The sequence below is a fragment of the Tiliqua scincoides genome, chromosome 4, assembly GCF_035046505.1.
Source record: "Tiliqua scincoides isolate rTilSci1 chromosome 4, rTilSci1.hap2, whole genome shotgun sequence".
In the NCBI taxonomy this organism is placed as follows: Eukaryota; Metazoa; Chordata; class Lepidosauria; order Squamata; family Scincidae; genus Tiliqua; species Tiliqua scincoides.
The window spans coordinates 181,690,973-181,717,297 of record NC_089824.1 but is presented as its reverse complement, the minus strand read 5'-3'; the positions used below and the strand labels follow the sequence as shown (position 1 = coordinate 181,717,297).

The window sequence follows — 26,325 nt, the reverse complement described above, 5'->3', positions numbered from 1 at the left end:
CTGACAGACAAAAACATTGACTACTCCAGAGTTTGATAGCCTGAAGAAGATACAAAAGTGTGACAAAGCCCAGAAGCTGTTTTACAGAGATGTGAGCAAACCCACAAAGTCTGAATATTGCTATAAATATCATCCAGCCCAGAGTAAACATGACAGCGTTTTGAATTCTAAGTCATAGCTTTGTTCTGAATAATGTTTAATGGGTTCTTTCTTGCATGCTTGCTTCCTGTGCAGGAAAGCTAATTTAAAATGTACCATCATAAACTTTAAGCGAAAATCATGTATTCATAACTCCCGTGTTTTACCAGTGGTGCTGATGTACAATTGCAGCAAATTTTATGCAGCGTATTCTATCCACTGTTCCAGAAACACTTTTCAGAGCGCAATACCATAGTCTCCCGAGACTGAAGGATGCCAATGATGATTCTATCCACATATCAGGAGTTAACAGGCAATCAGTTCTGTTGTAAGTAGCATTTGATTTAGAGCATCTTTATGTGATAGGAGAGAAAATAGGGGAGTTGTATGTGGGGAGTTGCTTTTGTTTTTTGTAATTGACACCATGTGCTGAAATGGACAGACTACTTAATCTGGAGCTGGGTTCAAATTCCTACACTCTGTAGGTGGCTGTGGGCAAGATATTAGTCCATGAAACACGGGCATGTTAATCTCTGAACTGCATGATCAAATAATGATTTACATATATGAATGATTCATATAGATTAGTCACCACAGAGAGAATGTTCAGTGCTCCTGCAGTTCTTGAACACAAGAACTGTTTGTGCATTGGCTGTTTGTGCATTGGGCAATGAGGTCTTGGTGTTTGTGAAACAAGTCCACTACTCACCCTATGCATCTTACTCTGGAGGGCCCCCTGATCCTTCAGAATGATCAAGGAGTTATAGTGGGTTATCAGAGCAAGTTGAGAATGGGGAAGTTTACTTCATTGTGTGTCCCTTAGGCTCTAACCTAGTATACTGTTGAGGACATAACAGTATGTCACGTGCTCCTGTTTCTTAAACCTCTGGCTTTAATATTATTTGAGAAATGGAAGGCCGTAATACAAAGGAGCAATAAACAAGAGTGTTAGTGGCAAGCAATAGGATGTAAAATGGGGAAACTATTATTCTGGGACTTGTTTGGGTGTGGACCAGGGTAAGGCTAACTATTTTTTCAATATCTGAAGTGCTGACATATTTACACTTGTGTAGGAGTAAACAAGCTTTGCTGGATGAGGAGCTGTGTAATTTTAAAGCATAACTATGTTGGCAAACACACAAGTACTGATCATTCAAGATATTTTTTATTTGTGTCTGGAACCTGCACCTATAGCATGCATCACAGTCAAACTAACCCTGATAATTTCATAATTTAGATTTCTACATAGAGTGCTTCTAGCCTTTCTAAGTATAATAATTCAAAGTCCAGAGCTGGAAATGCCTGTGGGGGTGGGAGGTGGGGAATGAACCAAACTGCAGAAGTTTTTTCAAGATCAAGAGAAGGAAGCCAAGTGATGGTATCATAAGAACATACCTGTTCTTATGATACCTGAGCCCTGCTGGATCAGGCCAAAGGCCCATCTAATTCAGCTTCCTGTATCTCACGGTGGCCCACCAAATGCCTTGGGGAGCACACAAAACAACAGACACAATCTGCGTCCCAGTGCCTTCCCCTGCATCTGGCAATCAGAGGCAGCCTGCCTCTAAAACCAAGAGTCAATAAGCTACAAATCAGGGGTCTCCAAACTTTTTGGCCAGAGGGCCGCATGAAATATCTGGCACAGAATATCTGGAAATATCTGGCACAGAAAAAAATTTAAATATAAAATTTAAATAAATAAGAGATGGAACTTAGATGAATGAATAAATGAATGAGTGAGCAGGCTCATTCACTCAGCCTCTCTGGCCTTCAGAACACCCTCCAGATGCAATCAGAGCACAGCTCTGGTCATGTTCAGTTGAGTGGGCCAGAGGCTTTCAGGGGACAAGAGGCTGGCCACGGGCCAGATAGAGGCTCGCTGCGGGCCACATCTGGCCCCCGGGCTGGGGTTTGGAGACCCCTGCCTTAGGCAATGATTTTTAAAGTTATGGTGGCAAAAATTATGCCTAGATCTGGGTTTAAGCAGATTTAGAAAGAGGAACAGAGACGCCTAGAGCCTTACTGCCTTAGAAGAACAAACAATTTCTGGCAAAATAACCCTCTCCCACAGACACTGACGAACGACCAGTGCTTGAAAATACAGGCTAGCAACAGATGAGCTAAGTTTTCTTATGATTCAGTCAAGGTGAGTTGATTGGGATCCACTTTGAGCTGGTTAGAGAGCAGATGAGCAAATGCCAAAGAGAGAAAGTATAGAACAGCAAGGAGATTTAATCAGAATGCTCCAGGCAATTTATTGCATTACTCTGAATAGCCTCATTATTTACAGTTCTTGGACAAAAGGCAGAATTAACTGTGGAGATTTGGGAAATGGGAATTTTTTTAAGTGTTCAGAGAATCACTTTAAGAAAGTTTACTCACTTTAAGGGTAGTCTCTAAAAATCAAAGATACCTGGTTAGTATGTTGGTAATGTAACAAGCTATGTTCAATTTCAACCTTAGAACAAGAAAGCAGTGCATGAGTTTATACAGGGCATCAGAAATTTTATAGTGGGGTTTCCCACTTTCAACTATTTTAATAACTTGAATGAAGGCTTCATATTTGCCATAAGGTTAATCAAATGTGCCTTCGAAATGCACTTGCTTTGTGATTATAGTAAATTGGGGGGAGCTGATTACAGAACAAGTGTGAAAATGTATCATCTAAAAATGCATCATAGTTGCCTAAAACTTCTAAGAATCACTAAAGAAGGGACCAAATGAGAGTATGTCACTAGGTTGGGGGCATTTGGCTTATGCAATGTGTGCACATGTGTTTCACACAGTGATCTTATTCCTGTATCAGTTGCATCAATGTGTGATGAAGCTTAGTGGGGTAAATCTGATCTATTGCATGCTTTTCAGAAAGTAAGTCCCACTGAGTGATCCTATGTACATTTTCCTGAAAGTGAGTCCCACTGAACACACTGGAACTTCTGAATCCACATGCATGGGATTGCATTGTTAAGAGTGACAGCTATGTCTTGGGACATGACCAGTTCAAATCTCACTGTAGCCTGGGAGTCTTCAGCCATGATTCTCTTTACCTCAGCCCCACTTACCTCAGGCAAAATGGCTTTGCTAACAGAGCTAACCTAAGGAACTTGGAGACAAGGAATGTGAGCAGCTCTAATGCCTGCTAGGTGGCCTAATGAAACTCGTCTTTAGGTAGAATATGCATCTGATATGCATGTTAGCATCTTTAAGGGTCTCAGATGCCACATGTGAAAACAGTGGTGGACGTTTTGAGTGCAGAATAGTCATTTTTCACTGAATTCATATGCTAACCAATGTATGGTTGACTTACCAGTGCTATATATGAAAAAGTTCATTTTATCATTACTTGCACAGCATCCTGATGTTGTGCTGTTGCAATATTGCTTTTGGGGAATGTAGTGTGGTTTATCCTCACCTTTATTCTTATTTTGTTTTGATTCTTAGGGTAGATGTCTTGTTTCCATCAGAATTGAATCCTTCCATAAGATTCCAGAGTGTTCCTACCCATATGATGGCCTAAGATCAGTGTAAATCTAGTGTAGTGAGTACAAAGAGGGACTTACTCCTGAATAAATGTGTGAAATATTGCCATCTTAGGTGATAATAAAGCTTCATTTTAACTTCAAGTAAAATGACTTCAGTAGAATTATACAGGAAGTTTTAGACCAGGGATGTCAGACATAAGGCCTGGGAGGCCAGATGTGGCCCGCGGAAGCTTTTTATCCAGCCCTCAGGCTCTCAGCTGCTGAGCAGTGCTGAGGTGTTACCGCTGAAAGGGCAGCCCGCACAAAAATTGGGCTTTCCTTTATCTTGAAATATGATCACGATTTATGTATTTTCTCTTCTGTCATTTGCAGCTAATGAATTCCTAAGTGAGAAAAAGTGCTTATTTTTGGTTATGACCTGTTTAATGACATCACTTCCTGCCTAATGACATCACTCTGGGCCCTCAGCAGGCATCATGAATGCCATTCGGCCCTCGGTATGAAATGTGTTTGACACCCCTGGTTTAGACTGTATTGAAGCCTTGGCTCTGAAACCAGCCTACTACTCTTCTCTTCTGCCCTGCCCTGCTCTTCCCTTTCCAATCCAGAAAAGAGACTGGTACATCACCAGGTTAAGAGAGGGCAGCATCTAGCACACCTCAGCTGCCAGCTTGTGGCACACCATCTTGTGAGCCAACCCCTGGTATCCCTATCTGTGCTGCCTTGTGGAGGCCTTTGGGAAAAATGTGAACAATACATTTCTTATGACAGTAACAATGACAAACCACACAGTCATGCTCAACTCTTAGCTGCCACAATTAAAACTAGCCCTTACCTGACTCAGTCAAACTTTGCACATGTCTATTTATTACATTTCTACCCCGCTGTATCTCCTTGAAGGGCATTCCAAGGGGCATACAATAGAAAATCACAACAAAAACCATCAACATGAAACATCCACCTAAAACAAGGCAGCAATTGAAAGTATCACATTAAAAGGACAAAGACAAGAATCCGAAACTAGCAGCCACCCTTTTGGGGGTGTGTGTGTGCGTGTGTGTACGTGTCCAAAAAGCACAATTATAGTCCTGCTAGTAATTATATCTATAACCTGAGATTATTGTGTGTGTGTGTGTGTGTGTGTTGCTGAGATGTGTGGGGGCGTATTGCTGAAGTGTGGGTGTGCGCGCTGCTGAGCTGTGTGTGCGTGCCTTGCTGTGATCTGCGTGTGTGATTGCTGAGATTACGGTGCGCGGACGCGGTGGCCAGATCCGAAGAGGGCCTCTGGGCAGGGGCAGCTTTTTCCGCCTCCCCCGCTGAGCTGCACCTCTCCTGCGCGGCGGCTGGGGGTGTGGGCGCCCTGCTCCCCCGGGCACCTCCTTCGGGCGAGCGATTCTACTTCGCCCGGGGCTGCTGAAGCGCCGCCCGCCCGCCCGCCTTGGCTGGCTGTTGCGCGCATCCACCGCCCCTCGGCAGCAGAGCTCTGCATCCCCAGCGGCAGGCTGTCCCTTTAAGAGAGGCGCAGCGGGGCAGCCTTCCTCCCCCCTTCCCCGCCTGCCTCCTTCGCCCTGCGCAAGGGAAGCGGAAACCTGGAGCCTGCCTGTCGGTGGCGGCGCAGTGCGCATGGCCGACTGGACGCGAGGAGGTCGGTGTGGCGCACGCAGAGGGTTCCGGGGCGGCCGGTGGGGGCACCTTGGCACTGGCAGCCGCCTTGGCGCGCCCCGATGCGCGAGCAACCGGAGCACTGCTGTGTGTGGCACGCGATGGGGAGCGCAGCATCCCTCCCCAGACGCGCACAGCCCTGGGCAGCGCATGATGCTCAGAGCGCAGCCAGGGCACCCCCAGGCGGGCTGCCTTTCTTCCTGTCTCCGGGGGGGGGGGGGGTAGGAAATCCAGCAGAGGGTATATGGGGGGAGAGGCTCAAGAGGGGGCCAGCTGTCTGTGTTAGGGCCCCATCCTGCCCAGCTTTCCTGCACTGATGCGTGCAGCCATGCCAGTGGGGTATGCGCTGCATCCTGGGTTGGGGGGGGCAAACAGTCACAGTGTAAGAATGTCTGTTTCCTTACATATTTGGGGCTGTTCAGTCTAGGAAAAAGACACCTGAGGGAGGACATGATTGAGACATACAAAATTTTTATGTAGGGGGTGGATCAAGGGATATTCTTTTCCTTAAGAACATAAGAACAGCCCCACTGGATCAGGCCATAGGCCCATCTAGTCCAGCTTCCTGTATCTCACAGCGGCCCACCAAATGCCCAGGGAGCACAAGAGACCTCATCCTGGTGCCCTCCCTTGCATCTGGCATTCTGGCATTCCTTCTCACACAACACCAGAACCAGGAGTGTCCACTAAAGCTGAGTGTCAGGAGAGTTAGAACAGACCAAAGAAAATATTTCTTTATCCAGTCTGTAATTAGTCTGTGGAACTCCTTGCCACAGGATGTGGTGATAGCAGCTGGCCTTTAAATGTCTTTAAAAGGGTGCTGGACATAATTCTGGAGAAAAGTCCATCACAGGTTACACGCCATGATGTGTATGTGTAACCTCCTGATTTTAGAAGTAGTCCACATCAGAATGTCAGATGCAAGGGAGGGCACCACGACAAAGAAAAATAATTAAAAACTAGCATAAAATCCATCAAACACAGTATGACACTATCATCCAGAAGTGAAACAAAATAAAAATGTTTTTATAGCTCAATTAAAGTCCTTCCTAAAGGTCACTGTCAAATAAATTGGTGGGAGAGAAGGACTGGAAAGAAAGCCCTGGGAAAACCAGATCCAGGATTTAAAGGCTGATTTAAAGTTTATCTAGTGTAGTCAGACCCGTTCTGACTGGATCTTAGTTAACTGTGCTCTGTATAGTGAAGTGACATGGATAGTTGTTGCATTGTTTGGACCTGTAGCATCATATTTGCTTCTCTGTTTTTCTCCCTCCCATCAGTCTGCCTCTGTCGTTTGCTAATTGATATTACATGCATCTGATAAAGTGGGCTCTTGCCTGGAGAAAGACTGATTCACACATGCATGTTCATCACTTGATGACTACAGATGTTAAATGATGGCTTGCCTATGCAAATAGGTCATCACAGCAGATAACACCAATGACAGAATGATAGGATTTGGCTGTGAATTAGTTCATGTAGTTGGCTAGCATATCATGACACACAGACCCTGCTGCTTCTTGATTTTCCAGTGGTGTAGAGACCCTGATGCTGAGTACTGGGATTAAGGGTATCGGAAAAAGGCTGTGTGCTGATGGTGGTTGTTCAGTAATGTGAATTTTCTCATTTGGGGGGCATGTGTGTCATGTTTTGCTGACAACCTTTGTCAAGAGAAAGGCACAGTTGGGCCATTTCATAGTTCCAACTCAAGTAGGCATTTGTTACAGCAACCATTTTACAACCCTTATTATGGTGAGACTATTGACTTCCATTTCCTTCCAAACAGTAACTGCACACACCTTCAAAAATGGAATGTCACGTGACTCCTGTAGTTTGAATGAGGCATTGCAGGTGTGTGAAGTACAAACTTTGGTATTATAGCTCCTTTTTACAACATCCTGGGCTTGGCTTTATTTCTTTTGAAGATTTATACCCTGTCTTTCCATGGAATGAATGTCAGGGTGATCTATGAAAATAAAACCAACAAATCCCCTTATAAATGCATACAACCCATCAGTCTCTTGCCGATTGCCTTCACTTCTGCAGCAACATATTTCACCCAGGAATTTATGGAGGAAAAGTTCATCATAGGTAACAAGCTATGATGACTATATGCAACCTCTGAGTTTTAGAGGTTGTGTATCTTGAGTGCTCCCTGAGGCATCTGGTGAGATACAGGAAGCTGGCTAGATGGACCCTTGACCTGATCCAGCAGGGATCTTCTTACATTCTTATGTAGGTGTGTCCCAAGGCGTTTATTCTTTGTGAGGTAGTTCTCAAATCTAAATTGTGTATGAATTTATGTGTGTGAAGGGATTTTGCAGGAATAAAGCTAGAAAGAAGTGTCTTATGTTGCAGAACGTAAGGTGAGCTATGTATATTTGAAGCCAGAAAACGTTTTTTCTCACCCTGTCCTCACGTAAGGACAACCAGTAAGGACAACACCTCTTACTGTTAATTTTAACTCAAGGGTAATTTGCTATCTGGGAGACACAACTCTTGCAAAAACATGCAAGTCAGTTTTGCAACTTTGCCCCTTTAACACATTGTCATCAATACTTTGTTACATAACACACTCAGCGATACTTTGGATATATCATTTATTGTCTATAAATGAAAAAAATATTCTTGGCGAGATATGTATCCCAAAGACAATTAACGTTGCAGATGGGTTACCTTGCATTCCGGTCAGTGTAAGTAATTGGGCTACAAAACTTCCCCAAGCTTACTCTGTACGTTTTGTCAAGGACAGTGACCTTGAACTGGTGGTGTTTATCTTTCATAATTCATACCATCAATCATCAATCATAATAGTTAGTTCATGTTTTTACCCCCTCCAGCTCTTTCTTATTCATTTCAAATTTCTAGGCTGCCTTTTAGACTCACCAAAGGGATCATGGAGGCGTCTTCCACAATGCAATTAAAAACGAATGTAAAGCAAAACAAACAATAACTAATTACACTTCCTAATCTTTATGATATAGTCACTATATCACAATGCTTCGGAAGTGTAATTGGTTATTTTACAATAATAACCAGTTACAGGATGGGGAGGGAATGCTGTGAGGGTTTTCTTATCTTGACCATATTTCAACCAAGGCTGTTCTTTTGAAAGAGTGAGAAAGTTTTTACTACAGGATGATTGGCAAAGGTTGAGCAGTGATGTTCATTGCTCAGTCAATATGGCTGCACAAGTTTTATGCTGTGATAGTAAGTAAAATCCAAAACATAGTGTCTTCAAATATAGTACTGTAGTTTAATATTTGTTGTTACAAAGGAGCAAACTAAGGGCCCAATCCTATCCAACTTTCCAGCACCTGTGCAACCATAATGCAGCCCCAAGGTGAGGGAACAAATTTTCCCATACCACGAAGAGGCCTCTGTGTCTGTCTCCCCACCACAGGATGCAGTGCATGCCCAATTGGCACCAATGCACTGGCACCGGAAAATTGGATAGGATTTGGCCCTAAGTCTCCTTTGTGGGTTTGGATGTGGGACTGTCTGATGTTAGGACAACTGAAACACTCATTATACAGGGCAACCCTTGAAAAGTATTTAGAAACTGGTCCAGAATGTGGCAGAAAGGGTCCTTATAGGGGCCTGTGCATGTGGCTCCTTTCCATCTGTGCTGTTACCAGTATGTTTCTTAGCTCATTTCAAGGTGTTGGTTATAATCTTTAAAGCCCTTAAAGATTTGGGGCCAAGATATCTGATGGAGTCTTTTTCACCATGTGAACCTGCTGCCCTCTCTAGTTATGTGTTTTGTACCCCTACCTTCTGAAATAAGAATTTAAGGAAAGCCCTGTTGCACCAGGTGGAAATCCTGTCTAGCTCCTCACATTTGCCCACCAGCTGCTTCTGAGATGTCCATAAGCAGAAAGGCATGCTTCTCTCTTACTGTAGTTTCCCTGCAACTAGTATTCTGATGCACACTACTACAATCCCCATGGTTGTTTGGGACACAGGACAGGGCCTTCTTGGATGCAGGCTCTTGTCTATGGAACTTCCTACCCCTACAAGCTAATTTAGCCCCCACTCTGATGGACTTTCAGTGGCTGGTAAAACCCTTTTTGCTTCACCATAGTGTTCTACCTGAGTTCATTCCCCCCCCCCATTTACTTTTGTTCCTGCAGCTCTTTGCTTTCTGCTTCTGGTTATTTTTGTTGTTGTTGAATTGAATTGTTATTTATGTTTGGTGGTTTGCTGATTAATTGATGTGAACTGCCTTGGGGGCTCTTTTGTTGGTGAAAAGGCAGGATATATGTGTCTAGAAATAAATCTAAGTACAAAACATATATGGGATACAAATCTACCCAGAACATGATTAGCATCAGTTAAATTTGGACAATAACAAGAAAACATGCATTTATCAGAAAAAAGGTTTGAAAAGTGCATGGGAGGCTTTTGTGTGAACTGCAATTAATATTGTTATCTTATTATCGCCTAGGATCTGGCTGAAGTATGAGATGGGAAAAGGCCACGCTGCTCTGGCAAAGGGCAATGAGCTGATTCAGGAATTCCCTAAGACAACCCAGTCGAAGAACAATATTTTCTAACCCAGAAATGAGAATGGCCGAGTCTTTCTCTTCCCTGCTCCTTGCTGCAGCTCAGCATCACATCAAATTGGGGAAGAGAAAAGGCCTACCCTCCTCCACCTCTTTGAGACTGGCCGGGGAGATTCTGGCTGTAGCCGATGGCTTGAAACCTGCTTTTCTGTACGATTATAATTCTGCTGGAATTACCCAGATCCTGAGCTACGTTCAGGAGCTTCAGACCATCGGTCAGCTTGAATGCCGGCTACATGTTCTGAGCATAGCTGATAATGTTCTGATCATCAACGTGGACATGATGCTGGAATGGTTGGAGATGCTTTTGCTTCAGAACAGTGTTCCTTTCGTTGATATTTCTGCTTGCAGAACGTGCCCTGGAATTTGTGATCTAGAAGTTGTGGTTGCCATAAAAGGCCATATATCTGAAATACTGAATCATATTAAAGCAGTGGCAGCAGGTGCATCCCGGTTGCTTTCCTCCAGTGAAGTCTTTGCCCCTGAATGGAATCTATGTACGCTTTTTGGTGTATTGCTGGGCTATCCCGCATCCTACAGTTTTCCTGCTCAGAAGAGCTTTGATAATTGTCTTCCTATGGTGCCACTAAGGGTGTTCACTATCGAAGCCACATTCAGTAGGATAAATGATAATTTCAGAGTTCCGTTTTATTCTTTCAGTATCCCAGAGAGCTTATATCCTGCCATGAAAATTGGCCTTGATGCGTGGTATGAAAATCTGAAGGGGGCTTTCAGAGCTCAGAAAGATTTTACAGATCTCTGTATTAAGCATGAGGTCATTACTCTAACAGCAGTGGCCTTGTGAGCATGGGCTGTGATTGGAGGCAAGTACCAGTCTTTCTGGATAGCAACCAGTTGAACTGTCACTAAGAGAAAAAAAGCACAAAAAAAGTGCAATTTTCCTTTCAGTTCTTGGGCTATACTGCTGGGGATTTGGCAGCAGTAGGTGAGGCTTCTTGAAAAGGAGCTAAGTGCCACAGCTGTCAAAGGCCATTTTGCACTTTGTCCTCCCTCTCAATGAAATACCATATAACTCCACCCACAAAAGATCCAGCAGATTTTTCCTAATCAGAGTGGAGATGGGACCCAACTCCTATATGGTCAGCTAATGCATACTGGATTGCAGATTGTACCATTTTAAAAGACTGACAATTGAGTCAACTGATATAGAACCCTGGGGCATGTGGGCAACCCAGACAGACACACTTCCTTTTGTAACGTCACCTTTAATTAAAAACAGAACTAAATGGCAGTCGTGCTTGTCTTCAATTGTTTTTAGACCAACAAACTCCTTTAGCAGGCAGAGCAGTTCAAAACAATATAAGACATTAAAAAACATGTTCAATAGAGAAGGAACCTGGAACATCCTAGTGCAAAATCATTTAACGTAAGCAAAGCTAAACAGAGGGAGTACTCAAGGTAAGAAATTGGCCAAGTATGAGACTACAGCTGTTGCTGTTACCACCATTAGGAGAGGGATCCAGTAACTGGGCCGTCTCTGAAAGAAAGAGGAAACCGAATGACATAAAATGTTAACAAAGGAGTACGTTTGATAGAAATTAACATTTCAGCTCTGTAGTAAAATGTTCTATACTTCTGTATAATCCAGGATGATTTGTTCCAGCGTGTGACCAGATGGGACCATGTGACCCACACTGTCCCATGTGTCGATTGCCTCTGTATCTTGAGCATATCACAGCACAAGATTGTGCCAAACACACACACATGTCAGATTTCAGTCTATTCTGAATTGGATCAAAATCTGGCTTGATCACAACAGGTGCTCAGGCAGGGCTTTCCAACTTTTTAAAAATCCCCAAGTACAGTCTCATATTTTGTGGGAACCACCACTGCAACCAGAGATGTGAGCTGTACACAACAGTGGGCAGTCTGCTCCATGTTTGAGGCTTTGCTCTGTACCCTCCTTCCCCAAATGGTGCCACTTTTGAAGAGCCAGGCAGCTGTAGACCACATCTTGCCCAGTGGTGCTCCACCATCCCAGCTGTCTCAATTTCCAGCAGACCTGGACCAGGCAGGGCAGTTCCACATGGTCACCATGGCAGTGGGGCCAAGTACCAATTGCCATATGGTGAAGTGTGACTGGTGGGAAAACACTGGGCTAGGACCGAGCTCACACATGTGCAAAACCTTTCTGTGTTCTCAGCTGAGCGATCGAACTCTACACACAGGACTGCCCTTGAACAGAGTTTGGAAAATGCCTCTTGTGCAGAATGCAACTGCTCATTTCCTACTGAGGACATAAAGGCAAGCTGTACGCTTTTCCTGTGCTAGCTGTACAGTTTTGCATGTTAACTTCTCTGAGTCAAATGACATGATTATTGCTGTTGCTGTTTAGTTGACTTCTGTTCATCATTTATGTTGTTACTGTTTTATATGATGGTTGTTAGGGCCCCATGAGAAGCAGAATGGTTGTTATTCATTTTAATTTATATTTTAATTTCACTCAATAAAGTGAAGGAGTCTATTGTGATCTAAGAAGCATGTCAGCCCATGCCTTTTACTATGTCAGCCCATGCCTCTGCTGAGATCATAGGGGAAGGCCCAGTTGCAGTTGCCTTCTACAGATGAGTTAAACTGACTGAGACATAGCAGGGCCTTTTCAGGAGTGGCTCCTGTGGAACTCCTCCAAAAAGATCCAGCAATTTCCATTAATAGTTGTTTTTAGAAACCAGTGTGCAACATTTTGTTTAAACAGATGTCTAGTTACTTGTTATAACAAACTTGAGAGAAAGAATAGAGTCTTTTGTGCTCCCTGAAGCATTTGGTGGGCCACTGTGAGATACCGGAAGCTGGATTAGATGGGCCTTTGGCCTGATCCAGTGAGGCTCTTATATTCTTAACAACCAGGCACATGAGATTAGTTTTATAGCACTGGCTATAATTGCCCTTTTCTGGTCTTTGTATCTCTGATTTCAAATGCCCAGATTACTAACCTAGGTTAGTTAGTCATAAACCTAGTCTATATGCTGCAAACGTGTGTGTTAGTTCTGAAGTTTCCCAGTTCCACCCATGGACACTGTGGGGTGGGAAACTGTAGTTGAATATATTTGCAGATGATATTAACAATTGGTGGCAGCTTGAAAAAGTTGGCATTCAAAGAGAACCACTCCTACTTGGGCCTGTTTGCTCTGGGAATGATTGAGCTCATCTCGGCACTGGTGGAGCTTGGCCAGGCAGCTGCGATACTCGTCACCCAGGACCTCTAGTTCACAACGGAGATCTGCACACTGGGCAAGAAAGGAAATGGGTGGTTAGAAAAGTTTATTGACTTCCCTCCCATGAGTTTGATGCAGCTGGCATCACAGCTATTCCACAAGCTCACACACACTCCTTTGGAACCCCTAGAAAGGTACCAATGACTTCCTTCACAAGTGATGCTAGAAGTGCTCTTTCTATGTCTATGAATACAGTGAATGCAGCATGTAATGTTGATGATTTCTACGTAGTTCTTAGAAATGTGACAGTTTTGGATAAACTGGTACCACACATCTCCCCCTTCTTCTGAACAGATATGATCTTCAAAGAAGCAACAGTACCTGGTCTCAACTGCTGGTACTGTGACAACAAATGGTAGGGATATTTTCACATATGCAATACCAGCATCTGAATGCCTGTGGTGCAGTTCAGCTTGATACCTATGGAAAAATTGTGTCCCAAGTGGGAAAACTGTACCAATTACACAGGCCTACAAAATTGAGGGTCAGAAATGTTTTTGCCAAACTTTATGGTGGTTTGATATGAATTTTGGTGCTGATTCCAAAAATGGCATCCGTTTTGGCCCATCACATCTAGTTTTGGAGATATAGTATAGCCTCATTAGTGAATGGTTCAAGCAGCTTCCTCATGAGGAAGCCATGGTGTAGGCTTCCTCATGAGGAAGCTGCTTGAACCATTCACTAAAGAGGCAATGCCGTGTCTCCAAAACTAGACGTGATAGGGCAAAACGGATGCCATTTTTTGAATCAGCACCCCAAATATACTGAGGAATTGGTGTAATGTTTAAGGAAGCAAAATGTGTGTTGGCCTGTGTTATCAGTGCACGGAGTCAGTTCCAAATATTAGAGCACACTATCCACACAGAGTTATTTGCAGTCTTTAATTAGTCTCAAACCTCAAAATTGTATATAACATTGGGTATTCTGCAAGGTTATGCCTGAACAAATGTGGACGTTCTTGAAGCCTTTGCCCACAATAATCTTTCCTTCACAGGCTTTGTTTTGCTTCAAGGCCAGGTTTTGGAGCCTTAGATCCGTGGTAGTCAGAAGCAACCACTTTAAAACCCTACACATGCCAACTCTCTGTCTATAACCAGTTGGCTGTGTGCAGCTGCTGTGCATACCCCTGCACATGCCTGATCTCGTCTGATCTTGGAAGCTAAGCAGGGTCAGGCCTGGTTAGTACTTGGATGGGAGACCACCTGGGAATACTGGGTGCTGTAGGCTTATACCATAGTCTTTTGAGACTGAAGGTTGCCAACCATTTCAGGTGGTTGCATGCTCCTGCTTGCAGCACATGGTGCTCGCTGCACACAGCTAGTTGGTGTGACATGCAGGACTTTGCAATGGGAACTGATGGTTGTGTGGAACAGCAGACTGACATCTTGTGTCCTAACTGGTGGAAACTACCCTCATCCAATCAGAATGGGTCACTTGGTACAGACGATACATGGTCCATTTTGTTCCATAAATGCCTAGGAGACTCTTGCTCCTTATTGGATGTAGATCATTCAGATGAGCTCTGTTTAACTGATACCAATTTTGATAGTACACAGCATTTGTATGGTGGCCTTTGAATGTCCCAGGTGGTTTGCATGCATTATCTTGATATAATCCTTACAGTGACCCTGTAAGCATTTATTATCCTTATATTGCAACTGAGGCTGCAAGGGACAGGCTTTTTTTAAGGCCACTTCATGAGTCCAGGTAGAGTTGAGATTCAAACCTGGGAAGTCCTGATTCACAACTTGGCTTTGTAGCAGCTCATGACACCAACTTTGCTGTGACTATGTATTTTCAGAAAGTACAAACACTGCAATAACCTCAAAATGCCTGAATTATCTTTCAGAGGGTGTTTTCCTTCTTGGTCTCCTGAGCTCACCAGGCATTATGTCTGGCATATTCTCAGAAGATATTTTGTAAATAGAGTGACTCCTGGTACGTGTGCAACAATCAAAGAAAGAGATAGTATCTACAGTGTTTATTTGCCTGCAGTCTGTAATTAAACTTCCAGCCTCTTCACATAGTGGTAAAAATATTTTACAACCATGGACTGATACATCTATCTTTTAATTAAAACTCTAAGGTTGTACACGTTTTGCCTCCTGGAGCCACTGAAAGACAACCTGTTTCAAACCCGAAAGAATGCACATGTGTAGACCTAGCTGTGTCCTTGCTTGTCTGCGCTTTGCTTGTGGCCAAACCAGATGCAACTATGGCAGATTTTGTGTGCACAAAGATGGGGGCATCTGACTGTAAAAGCAACGGATGTGTGTAGATGGGGATGGTGAATTTCTTCCCATCCATATTGCTGCATCCCATCAGCTTGCTCTGCCCCCTACTGTTTTTCTCTGCTGATACAAAAAATGAGCTTGGCTGGGAGGGAAAATGCTTGGTGACAATAGCTCTAGAGAGGATAGCTCTGGGGATACCCCACTTAGTGCTTTTTTGCACCATGTTATTGGTAAAATCCGAACCCACGCACCTGTCTTCTTCACAAGGGCAGAGCTGGGTTTAAACATATCAATACATCATTACATTGAGTTTGAGCATAAGGAGCAAACTAGATGTGATATTAGCCACTCTGTAGCATGGCATGCTTGCTTTTTTGGTAGATCTGGATTGGGATCATGGAGGGCAAGTGGAGTTTTAAACCCATGCCACTGTTCTGTTCCATAGCACCCTTCCCTGTGCAATTTATACATGAATAAAAGCTTCTTTGGAGTCTGTGGGAGTGGCTTTTCTTCTGTAGCCATGGGGTTCCCCAATCAGCATCTTGGTAGCCACCTATAAGATAGAACCATAAGCACACTGACTTGCTTCACTGAAATCTATGGGACTTCAGTCTCATCTGGACATTTTGTTTCTGGGCTAAGAAAACATCAAACAGCTACAACTTTGTCATGGCAACTTTGGAGAATCAAGTTGAACCAAGGAGCAGGAAGCAAGGTTTGGGAGTCTTAGGCTGCAAGCCTAACTACACTTTCCTGAGAGTAAGCCCCATTGAACAAAATAGGACTTACTTCTGAGTAGATGTGGTTAGGACTGTGCCCTAAGCTCCTAGTCTCATTCCTATGAATTCAGGGATGACCTGGGGCAAGTCTCTCAGCTTTTGTTCCTCATCTGTACGTTACGTTTAATAGTGATCTATCTCAATAAATCTTTGACTTTTCCTACTCTGTTTGGTCCTTAAAATATGAAACATGAGGCCCATTTTTCCAGTTTTCTTTCAGTATACATCTTTTTTCTCTCCCCCCCTCCTCATTTATTATTATTATTTTATTTATTTTTCACATTTTGATACTTCCCTTCCTCCAAGGAGCTCAGGGTGGTTTGCACATTGTTCCTCCCCTCCTTCTGTTCTCACAAAAACCCTGTGAGGTAGGTCAGGCTGAGAGATAGTGACCGGCCCAAGGTTACCCAGGAAGCCTCATGGCTGAGTGGGGATTTGAACCTGGATCTTCCAGGTTTAAGTCCAACTCCCAAACCACACCATCCTGGCTCTTTTTCTGCTTTCCTCTCTTTCTCCTTGTCCTTTTGTTTAAAAAAAAAATCACAAAGAGAAACGGGGGCTGTATTGCAGGTGTGACTGCTTCAGGTTAGTCTGACTCTCAGGATTGCTGTGAAAGAAGAATCACAATCAAGATAGCACAGTACTCTGCAAATTGAATTCTGTTTAAGGGATAAACATTCACAATTCTGAGGTTTCCACGAGGCAACTTCAAACAAGTATTTCAGGTGAAGAACTCTTAACTCTGAAACAGGGAAGTGAAAGTGGGCCTTTCAGACTAGTGCTTACCTGAGCACTCTGCAGTCTCACATCTGTTGGGTAGCCTGAACAGCAGCCCATTGCATAGCTAAACAGCTATCCTGCATTTTCATTTCTGCATTGAAATGCACTGAAAATAGACATTAATCTCCTAAGGAGAGCCTTTAATCTTATTAAGTGCTCGAGTCGCCTCCTCACCTCTTTTTCCTTAGCTGTGAACTGGAATGTCCTTGTTTTCAGCTGGTCTTCTAGGTTGCTCTCGTTCCCCCCCTTGTGGTCTTTGGTCTTGGCTGGGTTGGCGGCTTGGTTGTGTACTGTTACTCCCACATCTGAAAAAACAGCCAGACCTGATTAGAATTAGATTCTTTAATTTCAGTATCTTTAATTTCAGTTGCTTTGAATGCCCTTTGGGAAGATAAAAGTGGGGTAGAAATTTAGTAAATAAATAAATGAATGAATGAATGAATGAATGAATAATTACTCTGAAGGTGGACTGTCTTGTCTGGTTACTGCAGAAATTAAAATCTGGAGTTCGTGGGACAAAAAAAACAAACACAACCCATTTGGACAAGGTCACTTTGCAATGGTTTTGAATGATATGGTATTTAATCTAATTTCTTCTGTAGTAGTCTGCTGGAAATGTGTAAAGATAGGATGTGTTGAAATGTGAAAAAATCTTACCGACACAGTCCATCTAGCCTGATATTGTCACCAGCTCTAACTCTGGGGTCTAAAAGTGCATTTTCAGCACTGCAGCTACAGAATCAGATATGTTGGGAATAAAACTTGAGGCTACATGTAAAATCATCTACATGACAAATACATGTAAAATCATCTACTGAGGGCCCAATCCTATCCAGCTTCCCAGTGCCAATGCAGCCATGCCAATTGGACATGGTCTGCATCCTGCATTTGGGGGAGAGTCATGGAGGCCATCTCAAGGTAAGGGAATGTTTGTCACCTTATCCCAGGGCTACACTGTGGCTACATCAGCGCTGGTGAGTTGGATAGGATTGGGCCCTGACTTAAATACCTTCCAAAATTAGGAATTATTTTCAACGAGGGAAAACAAGTGAATTTTGCTTTATAGCTTACCTGTGTGTCTTATCACCCATGCTAATAATCTGGCAAAGAGACACATCATAAAGTAATGGCTCTCTTATATGGGGGGAGGGTAACTATCCCTATTCACCCCAGCATAGCATCTTTTCCTTTGGCTATTTGCTGGTGTCACCTTGTGGCTTTTGAAAGACAGTGAGAACCTTTTTATTTCCTCATTTCTTTTGCTATGAAAACAGCTTTGCAACCTTTCCTTTGTTGAAAAGTAAATAAAAATATTTTTTATAACAACTAGATTCAGAAAGGCTTTGGATTCAGAAATGATTTACATAGGTAAAAAAAAGAACACTATAAATGTAGCTATGTTGCTTTTCACCTTTTCTTAGGTCACTTATTTGAGCTATTTGAATATATCCCCCACTTTTCCAGATGAGAATGAATTCATTTGTTAAGAGTGAGTATGAAGGTTCTCAATGTAGAACATTTGACCAGATAACCTTCCGATCCCTCCCAGCTGCAAAATGCTCCGTGTGCAAGATCAGTGTTGCATGTTATACAATGCAGTGAAAGAATAGGGGAAAAAGGAAGCAGGAGGGCCCTGTTTACACTCTTCTTCTTGAGTAGCATGAAGCATGCTGCTTTTCCACCTATTCTCCCAAAAAATTGCATAACATGCAAAGTAAGCCTAACACTTAATAACCATTTTAAAAATTGCACTCAAGTATGAAACCTCAAGCTTTTATGATTCAGTATGTGGGTTATTTTTGCATATTGGCAGATAGAATCCAACAGGTGTAAGCCTGTTCCACTTGATCCTTCAAAAGTGGAACTGTGGGGAAGTCAAGATTATACAGATTTTGTTTATGTGGGCCGAACACTACACACGCAGATCCTGTTTCAAGGTTCTGTTCAATGCATGGATATTAGGTGGGCCTATAGGTGGGACAAGTGCACCTGGCAAATGGCACAACCCTCCATTACTGCCTTACCTATGTTATACACAGGTATAGCATTGTGTGAATAAGCTGGCTCTGTGTCACAGTATTTTCAGGGTGTTTGCAGTCACTTGGAGTACTTCAAGCTTTTCTTTATTAAAAAAACTGAAATATGCTTTCCATTGACCAGTATATGATTAGAACCTTTGACCTTCATTTTTACTATCCTTGAATAAGTGTAGCCTTCAGAAGAAGTTATATAATAAAACATCAGATTTCATGACTGTGGAATCATAATTTCCCAAGCTACTATTTTAGGTTATGTGTGGTCAACAAGCAGCAGTGTGTATCCCCTTGAACTATTTTATTTATACCACCTCCTTTTAAAAAGTCTTAAAAATCAGCAGTGCCACTGACATCAGCTTTGAGACAAAACATTTATTGTTGAAGGAATTTGTTCCAAGAAATAAAAGATTTAATACCTACAGAGGCTAAAATTTCTGACAATTTGGGATACATATCTAGTGGCCTTTTACAGAATTGAGTATCTTTTGGCTAAATATCTATCATGTTAGAGCATGTGAAAGATGGAATTCTAGCTCCAGACGATCATGTGGGAGCAGAACATCTTAGAGTACCAGTTACAGAATCCCAGATGCGTACAAGTCTTGTTACCAATTAAGCTGACCTTTCCTCTGCATCTCATGGTAGTGAGCCTGGGATTCTCTTGATTGATTTTGGATCACATCTGCAAAGAAAACAAACCAGAATATATCATATCAAGTGTTCTTGCACGCACCATATGCTTCCCTTTTTCTTTACTGGTGTTCCATTGCCACTATTAGATGCAGAATTCAAACAGTTTGGCATGAGAATACTACTTTGCAGTACTGCAGTACTGTCCTGAAACCAAGTGCTCATCTTCCTGCATTCCAAGTTTAGTGAAAAAGGGGAAGCTGGTAGACTGCACTGGCTGTGCTACTTCTGCAATGACCCGCTAGCCATTTGGACAGGCGGGGACTAGCATAGTTAAAACGACCTCTGCCTATGACAGGGGAATCATTCAGAACCTTAAATAACTTGCTATCTGGTCTACCTGCATGAAACAATGTCCACACACAACATTCCTCTTGTGTAATCAGCAGCCCTATGGTGTCCATTAATGGGTGTCTGCACATTGATAAATGACACAGGATCTGTTATAACATTTAGGAGCTGGTGATTCTCTTATCTTAAGATGACAACAGTTGTAAAAATAGGAGCATGCAGTTATCCCTTTACTTCCCCCCCCATGTACACCTTCACAGAACCACACAATATTCCCCAAAGAATTTTCAAATGTACAGTACTGTACCAAAGTGTAACAGGTGAAGACAATCTATGCTTTACATTTTTATACCGCCATTTGTCCAAGGAATTCAGTGTAGTATGCATGGTTTCTTCTTTTTTCTCACAACAACCCTGTGAGGTAGGTGAGGCTGACAGAATGAGTGTTTCAAGGTCACCCAGGAAGCTTCATGGCTGGATCTTCCAACATCAGAACCACTACATCATCCTGGCTATTTTCTGTGGACCTGAGTAGTCACAGCCCAGTTCTCTGGACTGCGGCACTTTTACTTACCATACAAATGTTTAATTGTTGCTTCCAGTGCTAGCTTCTGTACTTCTTCAGCTTTCAGTTTGCCTGAAATGAACAAACAATCTTTCAGGGATGGGTATCTCTTTGCAGGGCCTTTTCCCTTTCTGCTCCACAACATTTGGTATCATGTGGGCGTTAAGATTTAAGTAGGTTATACCAAGTGTCCAACTCTTAACGCAATGAAATCAAAAGGACTAGCCTTTATTGTGGTTTGAGAGCTGTGGCCTTAAGACTTGCAAATGTTTTTCTTTTCCCAATTCAGATGAGTCAGAGTTGTGTTATTACCCACTGCACGTATGTGGAAACAGAAGGACACCTTGTGTAACTTGCTCCATATCCTCAAGTTGCTCATGGCATTAGCAGAAACTGGACCCACACCCCCTGAGAAGATTTTGCTATATATGCAGTCTTCCTGCTTTCCTAGGAAGTCATTTGAGCTGATGATAGGGAGGCATGCCATAAAGTTCTCCAGGTGATTAAGCCATCACAGAACACACACAGGAAATGGCTTGCTTGAAAGTCCCTCCATCTCTGTATTTGCTAAGTGATGTCACCCATTTGTACAATTTCAGCCCAGTAGGAGATTAAGGGCGCAATCCAGAGGGTGCCTTGGGCCAACGCAAGTCCCTTGTGCTGGCCCATCATCCTAGTGAAAATACCGTAAAAGCACTTTTGCACAGACAAGTGGGGTTAGGCTGGCGCACAGACTTGCACCTGCTTCCCCACCTACGCGGGCTCCAGGGAAAGGGTGAATTGTGAGCTCAGCTGACAAAGGAGTCTGGGGAGGTGGGAGGGAGGCATTTTGGGGCAGGGGAGGGCAGGCAGTGGGCATTCCCAGGGTGGGCAGGTGGGGAGTGGGAGCAGGGCCAGGATCTAACAGTTATGCCGGATCCTAACCCCACTCCCAGGCAGCCCAGGGCAGTCCCGGGCTCCTCGGATTTGTGTCACCTCTTGAGGTGGCACAGATCCAAATAGCCCCACTGGGGCTGCTGTGACTTTACCTGGGCTAAGGGGAAGGGATTCCCCTTTCCCCAGACTGAGTCGCTTTCAGCCCCAATCCTGCCTTGGATGCAGTGCAGGCCTACCGGCCTGCCTGCTCCAGGGCAGGTTAGGATTGTGCAGCATGGCTATAATCCTATTCACACATTCTTGGGAGTAAGCCCTATTGACTATAATGGGAATTACTTCTGAGTAGTCATGCATAGGATTGGGCTTTTGGATGCAGAGGATTTTTTTCAAACAAGCCAGCCACCATGTGCATTCTGATCTGGTGTTGTAGCACAGGAGATGTGTGTCATGTGCCCCCTACCAACATCTGAATCAGTTCTTAGGCCCTAGAGAAGAACTGAACAAAACCTTAAAACTGCCACCATTTGTTGGAAATGACTTGCTTGCAACAGGAAGCTGCTTCCAGGCAATGTCTTCCTTTTCTTTTAAAACCTCAGAGTTTTCTTATCCTAGTGGTGTAGCTAGAGGGGGTGCAAAGCACTAAGTTTTGAGGGAGCCTTACTGCAGCGTGGAAGTGGCCCCGCCCCCTTCCCTTCTGAGCCATTTCTGGAAGGGAGAGCAAAACTGAGGCAAATGGCTCCGAAGAGAAGGGGCCACTTGCACAACATGGTGAGGCTCCCTGCGAGGGAGTGCTTTTCATCCCCTCTAGCTACACCACTGTCACATCCTCCTCATCCAAGATCTGGAACTGCCACCATCCAGTCTCCTGTTACCACTGCAAATGTCTTACATTCCATTGCACTGAGACACTCTGTTGTGAAGCTGTAGTCTTCTTGTAGGATATCAGTTCTTGAATAGAGCTTGGTACATTCACTCTCCAAGTTCTGCAGAGCTAGGAGCAGCTGAGAGTTCTGTGTGTCTGACCACTGTAGTTAGGAAACAGCCACAATAATGCTTGTTAAAAGAAGTAACTGAAAAGAGATCCATGAACGTTCTCATTCATTTAACTTTCCTTTAAAGGAAGTTAAAGCAATCAGTTCCTCTGTATTCAACAGAGCTTATTCCACTTCTTAAGAGAGAGAGAACAGCTGACAAAATTATATCAGCTGACACTTTGGTGACTAAACTGAGTACTTCCACACCAGAACACAGGAATCCCATGATCACGGAGTTGGAAAACCCAAAAGATCATCTAGTCCAACCCCTGCTAATGATGATATCATAATGATATCATGATGATGATGACTGGTGATGAAAGGAAACAGTTCTATATCCTATTTAGAAGCGTGACTTTCTCAAAAATTAAAACTACCATAAAAAGATGCACCACGTGGGGAAAAATAAAGAAATTTTACATCAGAATTTACATTGATTAATTTCAATAATTTGAACACACTTCACTTATTTATGATTTGAAGCTGATTTTGTGACTGCAAACTGGTCACAGAGTATTTGTCGGAACCTTGACAAAATCATATACTTTAGGATTTCTTTAAGGTTGCAATCCTATAAACACTTATAGATGTTTACACTTACACTTACACTTACACACTTACACTTACACCTAGAGTAAGCCTACTGAATACAATGGGACTTCTGAATACATCTGCATATAATTGTGCTATCATTTATCCCAGTCCCTGCAGGAGCAAAGTCACTTTTATAAGAAATGTGTTGGAGGAAGTTCAGTAGACCTTTATTGGCATAAAATACAGAGAAAGAACAAAACAAAACAAAACAAAAATATACAAAGACACCACAACATAGACATCAGTCTTTTCCTCACATACTGCCCAGAGTTCCAGAGCTCTGCCTGGCAATTACCCCAGATAAAAAGGCAGCGACCCTATCAAGGGTCTCAGAGACAGATGTGGAAAGGAGAGACTGAAGCATGATTGAGTCCTCCCAGCCCTGCATCCTAGTTAGCAAAGGGCCTAGATATTTCTTGCGTGAGATGTCATGAAGTGGGCAGTAGAAAAGGGTATGTGTTATGGTCTCAATACAATCCCTACCACACTTGCATTTCCTCTCCGAGTAGGGAATACCACTGAACCTGCCCGATAACACGGCTGATGGAAGAGCATTACATCTTGCAAGTGTGAATGCTCTCCGAGCCTGTGGGCACTCCAGGTGATAAAAGAAGGAGGCCAGTTTCCCAAAACTGATTGGAACATGGAGATAGAGTGGAGAGCATGTGGTTCTGGCGGCACTAAACAGCTCTTGTTGTTCGATGTCAAGAATTCTTTCTTTGACGATTCTGTAAGCAGCATCACACCCAATCATGCCTAGCTCTACAGTGTCCAGCCCTATTGACTTGAGCTTGGTTAGAAGATCAGTGATCTCTAATGGCAGGACTGAATCCGACAATAATTGGAGCATTAGACCAGAGGAGGTAGGGTTAAATAAAGTCCTAAACCAAAATTTCAGTAATCTAAGCCAAGCAGTCGTCTTTAGCCGAATTAACCCCACCTCAAGACACAGAACCGAGTAGGGAACGCACCTGGGTAAACCCAAAATCTTCCGCAGAAAGGAGGCTTGAATGCGTTCTAATGGTTGGGTAATAGCCTTATACCAGACGGGAGAGCCATAAAGGACCAGGGAAAGAATCTTTCCCTTAAATGCCTCCAGAGCAGCTGGAACATAACCATTGCCGCAGGTAAAAAAGAAACGGGAAATAGCTGAGGACGCCAGTTTGGATGCGTTCTGCACTGCCTTACGATGAAAAGCCCAAGTGAGCCTGTAATGGAAGTTGATTCCCAGGTACTTGAAATGCTTAACCTGCTCCATTTTATTGCCATTACAAGACCACTTAAAAGCCTTCCATCTATTGGCAAATATCATTATCTTAGATTTAGCATAGTTGATTTGCAATTTGTTGGACAGAAGATACTCTTCAGTGCGATTCAGCAGACGTTTTAGGCCAATCCTAGTACGGGATATCAGTACTGCATCATCCGCATACAGAAGTAGCGGCACTTGGCTTGCGCCAAGCTTCGGGCAATGGCTATCTACTTCCTTCAGGGATGGGGCAAGGTCGTTTAGAAACAGATTGAAAAGCATGGGGGCCAAGACACAGCCCTGTTTGACCCCTTTGTTGGTAGCGATGGAATGAGTTAGATTCCCACTCCAGGAGCGTCTAACCCTGCATGAAGTATTTAGATGGAGGGACCTAATCAGCAGCAACAATCTTTTATCAATCCCCATGTTTTCCAACTTGGACCAAAGAAGCTCCCTATCCACAGAATCGAAGGCACCTTTCAGATCAAGGAAGGCTACATAAAGGCGAGCCTTGCATATCCTAACCTGCTTATGGGCCAAATGAGATAGGATCAAACAATTGTCCCAAGTTGATTTGCCCCGACAGAAGCCAGATTGCTCGGGGCCTAAGATGCCTTGCGAAGTAACCCAGAGAGTAAGTTTATTGCATAGATATTTAGCATAAATCTTACCTATTACAGAAAGCAAACTAACGGGCCGAAAATTTCCTGGTGTGGTAGGGTCACCCTTTTTATGGATAGGAATAACTGTCGCTGTAAGCCAGACATTGGGCAATAGGCCAGAACTGTCAATCACTGTAAAGACGTAGGCAAGTAACTGGGCCCACCATTCCGGATCGCCTTTTAAAAGCTCAGGTGGTATTTCATCTGGACCTGCAGCCTTCCCTGGCTTCAATTGCATAATTAGTTCTTTAATTTCCTCAGGGGTCACAGGAGGCCAGATAGGCAGATCCACAGAGGTGAAGTCAGGGTAGGCGTCTGGGGATTTGCTCTTATCGTAAAAAATGTCTGTGAAGTGTTGAACCCATGTAGATGATGGAATAATAGCAGGGTCGTATGTTTCTGATCTACACGAACCTGCTACAACTGCCCAAAATTGTTTATTATTTTTTGGAGGAAATTAAAATAGTTTCCTCTTTGGTGATGGGGGAAGCAGAGTAGAGTAAGCAGCTGACTCCCCCTTTGGGTATCAACCCAGAGAACCTCCCTCACCTGGCTGACTGCTAATCAATAAAAAGAGGCTGCAATTCTAACCACACTTTCCTGAGAGTAAGCCCCATTGAACAAAATAGGACTTACTTCTGAGTAGACCTGGTTAGGCTTGTGCCCAAAGAGGCAATGGCTTGTTAAAGTTGCAAAAAGAAGTCGTTTACTCACAGTTCCACTGCATGTATATTTACAGCATCTGATTAGGATCATAGGTTCAGCTAGCACTTATAGATAGCAAGGTCCTGGAGCTGCTTTGCCCTGCAAGCCTTATGCTTCAAATGGCGTGGGCATCAGAGCCCTGGTGTGCACTATCGGTGTGCGCACCAATATGAACAGGTCGGTGGTCAGAGGACAAGAGGGGGACATGCTCAGAGGAAAAGGGAAGGATAAAGGGTTAGAGCCACACCCCACAAGGATCACAGAGAGAACAGGTCAAGAGGTCAGGGTCACTGGCCAATAGCATGACCCCTTCTGGACAGTATCCTGCCCCCCTCAGGACACCAGATGGAGTTGCACCAACTCCAACAAAATGCTGCTATGATTTGAAAGGGGAAAAGGTTTGCATGAAGCTTTGTGGGCAGGGCAAACTTTCAGCCTCTTTGCTGTCTTCTAGAAGGAAGTCAAACTAGACAAGCTGTCAGATACGTCATCTAGTGCTTTCAGGTATTTTTAACCTTCAAAATAGCTGCAAGGAGGCCTAATCAGGACTGGAACTGAGGTTCAAAGTGATTCCTCTGCACTGTTTTCCCCCTGAGAATTGCATCCAAATTATTGTGGGCCCTGTGTGCCCGCCCCCTTGACAATGATGCATTGACAGCTCAATCCTATGAGTGGGTTGTGCCGCTGGAATAAGCATTCTGGCAGCACAATGCACTTTCTGGCAGTTGCAAAATGCAACTTGCTGGA

At 43.5% G+C, this 26,325-nt stretch overlaps 2 protein-coding genes across 3 annotated transcripts in view; one reads left to right on the top strand and one right to left on the bottom strand.

The window, feature by feature from the left end:
* Nucleotides 1–5,195: 5,195 nt before the first annotated feature.
* Nucleotides 5,196–11,099, top strand: C4H1orf74 (chromosome 4 C1orf74 homolog). Of its 2 annotated transcripts, none has more exons than XM_066626007.1 (2): nucleotides 5,196–5,265; nucleotides 9,730–11,099. In XM_066626007.1, exon 2 carries the CDS (start codon nucleotides 9,846–9,848, stop codon nucleotides 10,650–10,652), a length of 807 nt encoding a protein of 268 aa, XP_066482104.1. In that variant the 5' UTR covers nucleotides 5,196–5,265; nucleotides 9,730–9,845; the 3' UTR covers nucleotides 10,653–11,099. The 2 variants fall into 2 exon arrangements, with proteins under 2 accessions (XP_066482104.1, XP_066482103.1); XM_066626006.1 differs by having other exon boundaries at nucleotides 5,217–5,465.
* The window catches only part of TRAF3IP3 (TRAF3 interacting protein 3), a 42,635-nt gene continuing 27,364 nt past the window's right edge, over nucleotides 11,055–26,325 (bottom strand). The window contains exons 12-17 of the mRNA XM_066626005.1: nucleotides 22,224–22,359; nucleotides 20,468–20,530; nucleotides 19,535–19,594; nucleotides 17,051–17,181; nucleotides 12,982–13,095; nucleotides 11,055–11,345 (exon numbers count right to left, since the gene is read on the bottom strand). Coding sequence (XP_066482102.1) covers nucleotides 11,262–11,345; nucleotides 12,982–13,095; nucleotides 17,051–17,181; nucleotides 19,535–19,594; nucleotides 20,468–20,530; nucleotides 22,224–22,359 — 588 coding nt within the window. The 3' untranslated portion in view covers nucleotides 11,055–11,261. The remainder of the gene's footprint in view (nucleotides 11,346–12,981; nucleotides 13,096–17,050; nucleotides 17,182–19,534; nucleotides 19,595–20,467; nucleotides 20,531–22,223; nucleotides 22,360–26,325) is intronic.

Excerpts from the sequence above, each read along its gene's own strand:
- C4H1orf74 (XM_066626007.1), top strand. The coding sequence starts at position 9,846 with ATGAGAATGGCCGAGTCTTTCTCTTCCCTGCTCCTTGCTGCAGCTCAG.